The 6,476-nt window shown below is 33.0% G+C and overlaps 1 protein-coding gene across 1 annotated transcript; it reads right to left on the bottom strand.

Annotated features, from left to right (window-relative positions):
* Positions 1-538: 538 nt before the first annotated feature.
* On the bottom strand, positions 539-1,711 carry TENT5D (terminal nucleotidyltransferase 5D; the record flags this gene model as incomplete). The annotated part of the gene is made up of 1 exon (XM_081277470.1): positions 539-1,711. One exon carries the CDS (start codon positions 1,709-1,711, stop codon positions 539-541), a length of 1,173 nt encoding a protein of 390 aa, XP_081133596.1.
* Between the last annotated feature and the right edge of the window lie 4,765 nt (positions 1,712-6,476).

Raw genomic sequence — 6,476 nt, 5'->3', positions numbered from 1 at the left:
TAATTGGGAAACAAAATAAATGCTTACAAAGTCCAGGGCTTATCTTCTGAATCTGTTGTCTTTAAATTTACACATTTCTATTAAGTACTGAGAATTCATCGATGGTATTACTCACTAGAAAAAAATGGAGTATAATAAAATAATTGATTGAATACAAAAATTTGACACTTGTCTTCACTGTACCTCAGAATTAAAACTTGAGCGGTGTTCTTACATTTTAGTCAAAGATGCAGGCATCTCAAATGTATTTGTCACAGCAAATTTGAAAGTCTTAAGTCATCAGCAAGATCTGAAAATAATTTCAATTGGTCCATAACATTTGCAAGTTAAAACCAGTCAATAACATTCAAAAAGCATTTAAAGCTGTCAGTTCACAGATGACATTGTGTTTACTATGGTGGTATAAACAGTGATTGATGGAAATTTGTTGGTAATGGCACAAAAAATAAAACCAGATCTTGTGAATTTTGTAGACTTCAGAAACTTTGCTTTTAAGAGGTATTCAGTTAAAGCAAAGTTTCTATTGTATCTGCATTTCTTAAACCATACCATTTGGCACATGAAAGTGCAATGTATGATATGGCTGGAAGAAAATGGGTGGTGGCCCAGATGTTACATTATAAGCAGGATACCCTCCCTCAGCAACTAAGTATGGAGCAGGTTGATAAAAGCAAGTTACATTGTCTGTACTGGGTAGAATATTCTGTTCTCCAAGTACTTTTAAAGCCATAAGGGTGATCATGTTGAGAGTCTGTCTTCTTTCATGTCCCATTAGACAAACAGTGCTTTGGTTCACAACTCCATGCAAGGTCATAAGGTAGTCATATTTGCTCTTTTCTTCACCTATGAAATGGTTGAGGAGGTATGATTCAATTTTCTTTTGTTGTTCTCCTACATCAGGAAAATCAATGAAGAATCTAGAACACATATAACGTTCCAGGGTCTTGATTTCTGCTTCACAAGCTGGCTTGAAGTCACGAACCAGCAAGTTACTATATTTCAAAAGGCCACCACCTCTAATCTCTTCAGGTTTCCTGGTAGATATCAGCTTGTATTTCAAATGTATCATTGCTTCTTGGAAGTCTCCATACATACTTTCAGCTACAACAACAGGATAGAATTCTTTGGCTAGCTTAGCACTTTTGTTGCTGTAGAAGTCTAGCATGGGATCCAAAAGGATTTGAAAGGAATCTACACTAAATTCGAATTGTCGTCTGAGTGAATTCACAAATTTTAATTCTACATTCTTCCCAGTGTTATTTGAAAGAGAGATGAGACTCCAACGATCATGTTTATTGCAAACTTTGACCATCTTCTGCACATAAGCCTCTGTCATGGTCTTTAGGGTAATCTTTTCCTTTTTTACACCTTTTGGTAAAAAGTCAAGTAAACAACCTAGAACTGAATCCTTAACTACCTGAAATCCCTGATCACTTGGAAGTTCAACACCAAAAATTATGTCCAGATCTTTATAGATGATTCCATTATGGCTTGCAAGTATGTAACTTGCTGTGGAACCATTCAATCTGGTATCTTTAACAATAATTCCTTGCTCTATGAGTTCATCTTTCACAATATGAATGATATCTTTTGGTTTTACCTCCAGTGTGGGGAAATTTCCCCGTCCATGAACTGGAATTACTTCCTCTAACACGTGATCCAGTGTTATAACTTGCTCCCAAGTGAGATTGCTGAATCTGATTTCAGACATTATGAAGTCTGTAGATCAACTAGGGAGCAAGCAAAACATTGAGAGGAAATATTAGCATCTTAAAACCACTGTTATAACTAAAGTATATGAAATAGTTAAAAACAGACTTACTTTTTTTATATCAGCTAAGCATTACCACTGACCTATATCCCCTATATGTTTTAATTTTTATTTTAAGACAAAGCTTCCCTAAGTTGATTAGGGCCTCTCTAAATTGCTGAGGCTGGCTTTGAACTTGCAATCCTTCTGCCTCAGACGTCTGAGTTGCTAGAACTACAGGCATGCATCACTACACCCAACCCACAGTTAACTTTAACATAAACCAAGCTAATACTAGGAAATAAATTCTCAACTTACATGATTATGTTTAAATCTAGTAAAATAAAAGCCATGATGATTATTATCAAAATTTGTTAGATTCACTGGTAAATGTAAACAGATTTCTCATGTATTTTTTGGAGCTATGATTACTGTTGATGTAAAATATTGGCCTTTTTCAATATTTATGTAAATACCAAAATAGTGTTATTTGTTTGGGTAGTGTAAATTTTGTTCACAGTGTATTCATAGTACATCATTGAGGTTAATTGTCATGAACAAAAAGTAAAATTAGACTGCATGTCTGAGTTTGTTAGATCACGTAGACTGAATATTACAGTGTCTAAAAACAATGTATATTTATTCCACAAATATAAGACCATTATCATAAACATCATTTCATATTCATTTATGTTCACATTTTAAGGAATATTACTGAAGTCATTCATTGAATATTAATTCCTTGGATTTACTGAGGTTAAGGACGGTACCAAGTTCATCACCTCTTCTATGAACACAGAAGTCCTTTCAGAAACATCAGTTGAAGGATACAGCGAATGTTACTTTGAAATGAAAATCAAATTAAACTATTTATTTTGTGCCAAAAATAAGTGGAGTAATATACAAAAGCATAAGAATTCTGAGCTTGAAAAAGTATATACAGCAGATGTGCAATATAATATAAAATTTGACAATTAGGGGAGTGTCAGGAAATTAAAATTTTCTACCGTGTATAAACACTATAAGTGTAATTAGATATAATTATTTAGGAATAATTACAGTGAATACATGCTCTATTAAGGTGTGTAAGCAAATAAATCTAGGAAACTAAAGTTCATTGTGGGCATAATTTTGAAATTAGGCATACTTTTCTGAATAACAGAAATAAAAACTATATGATTCTTAAGACAGATTTTTATGGATGTCATTCTTATATTGCCTATCTATGGGGTTTTTAGAGCAAGCCAAATATTTAGAGTTTAATATACTTCCCTAGTCAAGCTAGGAAAAATATAATTACCTTATCTGACATCTGTGGAACAGACTTTGGTAATTCAAGCCTTTTTTCTAAGGTCCAATTCAGCAACAATAAGAAGACAAAACAATCTGATTTTCTATATGCAATTCTCATAAGAAAGAACTAAAGACTTAATGTCTATTTTTGTTTGGTGATAAAATGGTCATTTGATGGGTTGTATTTTATTTGAAGCAACATTAATTGCAAATGTGTGTAAAATCTGATATGTGAATAGTCAAATCAATGCTTAAAGACTGATTGTCTGAATTGACTACAAATCATATTTTTTTATTGTGTTCATTCATCCATCAAGTAAAATGATCTGCATAGTGCCTTTTGGATATTGGAAAGAGGAAGATGCTAATGAATTTATAGTACATTCAATATGAACTTGAAATCCTGATTTTAAATTTGCTTTCCTGGCATTATCATTGAATTATTTGAAGCTAACAGTTCTTTTTTTAATTCTCAAATTCTCAATTTTGAAAAGTAATAGTCGTTAACACTGGGTGGATTAATATAAAAGTTTTAGGAAGAACAAATTATCCTAATATTTTAGAAACATCACATATAAACTATATAGTTTTAATTGATGTTATAGAAAATGTTCTAAAATTTCTCCTTAATATGAAAGCTTATTTTTCAAATGAAAAATTTTCTTTCCTTAATGGAAATTTTCTTTATTAGTGTTAGTGCAAAGAAGAAAAAAAAATCAATGGCCTGGATAAAAAGAAAGCAATTCCTCTAAACTCATGAACAATAAAGGATGTCCAAACCCTTCACTCCTATTTAATAAAATTCTTGAAAATCCAGCCAGAACAATCAGGTAAGAGAAGGAAATAAAAGAAATACACGTGGGAAAGGAATAAGTCACATTATCACTTGTTTGCAAAGGATATGATCTTATACTTAGAAAATCCAAAAAAATTCTACCAGAAGTCTTATAGAGCTAAGAAAGAAATTCAGCAAAGTAGCAGGATACAAAACCAGCACATAAAAATCATAGTTTTCCTATACACCAATAATGAATTTTCTAAAAAAGAAATCAGGAAAAGAATTCCACTAATGATAACCTTAAACAACCCTAGAAATAAATCTAATCATAAAGGTAAAAGACTACTACAACAAAAATCCATAATGCTGAACAAAGTAATTGAAGAAGACACTAGAAGATAGAAAGACCTGCCATTTTGATGGACATACAGAATACATACTCTTTAAATGTCCACGTAACAAAAAGTGATTTACTGATTCAGTGTAATCCCTATCTAAATACCAATGACATTACTCATAGAACCAGAAAAAATATCAGTCCTAAAATTCATAAAGAAGAATAAATATTCCAGAATAACTAAAGCAATATTGAGCAAAAGAACAGGACTAGAGGTACAACAACACCTGACTACAAATTACACTAGAAAGCAGTGATATCAAAAACTGCATGATAGTGGCAAAAAAAAATAACAGAAAAAAGTCAAGAACAGAATATAATAGAAGGCACAAAGATTAACCCACACAGATAATCATCTGATCTTTAACAAAGCCACCCAAAACATTCATTGAAAAAAGATAACTGTATAATAAATGCTGCTAAGAAAACTGGATATCTATATGTAGAATGTAGAATATGTGAAACTAAATCTCTATATTTCACCCTGCATACAGTCAACTTAAAATAGATTGTGTGGCTGATGTTTATTTATTTATAACAATAAATAAATAAAATAAAGGTATTCTGTCCATCTACAGCTAAAAATATTAAAATTAAATAAAATGGATTGAAGAACTAGAAATTAGACCAGAAACTTTATAACTGTTTGAAGAAACTGCAGGGTCAACACTTCAACATATTGGTACAGGCACCAAATAATATATATCTAAACCTCAGGAAATAATATGAGAAATTAGTATATGGGATGGCATCAAATTAAAAAGCTTCTGCCCAGTAAAAGGGAAAAAGAACATGAAGACAAATCCTACATAAAGAAAAAAATATATGATAGGTACTCTTCTTATAGAGGATTAATAACCAGAATATATAAAGAACTAAAAAACTTTAATACCAAAAAATTCTAATCAATAAATATGCAAAGGAACTAAACAGACACAGAAGAATCAAATGGTGAACAAACAAATATTCAACATCTTTAGCAATAAGGGAAATGTAAATAAAACTATACTGAGGTTTTCATCTCACTCCAGTTAGAATGGTAGCCTTCATGAATACAAATAACAATAACCGTTGGAAAGGATGTGGGGGGGAAGAAATACTTTTGAACTCTTGGTGGGATTATAAATTAGTACAACCACTATGAAAATCAGTACGGAGGTTCCTCAAAAGACCAGGAATGGATCACCATATGACCCACATATACCACATCTCGGTAATTAACTTAAAAACATTAAAGTCAACATAATGTATTGATAAATGCATATCCATGTTTATAGCAGCACAGTTTACAAAATCTAAATTATGTAACCAGCCCAGGTATCTATTAGTGAATGGATGGATGCCGCAGTCTGGCTGGGCACAAAATCACGAGCCACTCACAGCCTTGTAGATTCAAACAGCAATTCTTTATTCCCGAACTCACACCGGCACTCTACACACGTTCTGGGGAAATCCACGTTCTGGGCAAAATCCACGTACTCCACCAGGCTCCGAATCCCACAATACTTTCTGAATCTCAGGAGAACTCAATGGGAACTCAAGGAGCAGGTGTGCCTGAGGCAGCAAGATACACCCTATTCCCAGCAGGGTACACCTTAAACCTGCAACCGCCCTAAACCCAAGGAGCAGGATACTCCCTAAAACCTGATCTGCCCTAAACCCGGATCCTTGAGCAAGGTCACCTTACTCAAGCATACATGCAATGTCACTGCAAATGACCTGAGTCTAAGACAAGCCAATTTCCACAATGGAGAGTCCTTCCTCTAAGCAACATGGGGTAGGCTGACAAGAAAATTTCGATGCGTCATTCCTACTTGGCAATGGCTCTCAGCAGATGGATAGATGAAGAAAATGTAATATATATACACCACGGAATTTTATTTAGCCATAAAGAACAATGCAATTATGTTACTTGCTGGTAAATGAATTAAACTGGAAAACATAGTGCTAAGTGAAATAAGACAAACCAAGAAAGATAATGGTCATATATTGCCTATCATCTGTGGAACCTAGAGAGAAAAAAGGAGAAAAAAATTGAGGAGGATATTGTGGAAATAAAAGGGAGATAAACAACAGAGAAAAGGAAACCAGAGGAAGGAAGGGAGGGGGGAAAGTGAAAGGGGGAAAACTGGGGAATGAAACTCACTAAATTATACTGTTATATTTTGCATGTACAAATAAATAACAATAAATCCCACTGTTTTGTGTAAGTATAATGCAACAATATTAAAGAGAATATATTCAATGACCTAATCCTA

Source organism: Spermophilus citellus (assembly GCF_964194105.1).
Source record: "Spermophilus citellus genome assembly, chromosome: X".
In the NCBI taxonomy this organism is placed as follows: Eukaryota; Metazoa; Chordata; class Mammalia; order Rodentia; family Sciuridae; genus Spermophilus; species Spermophilus citellus.
This window is presented reverse-complemented; position numbering and strand designations above follow the sequence as displayed.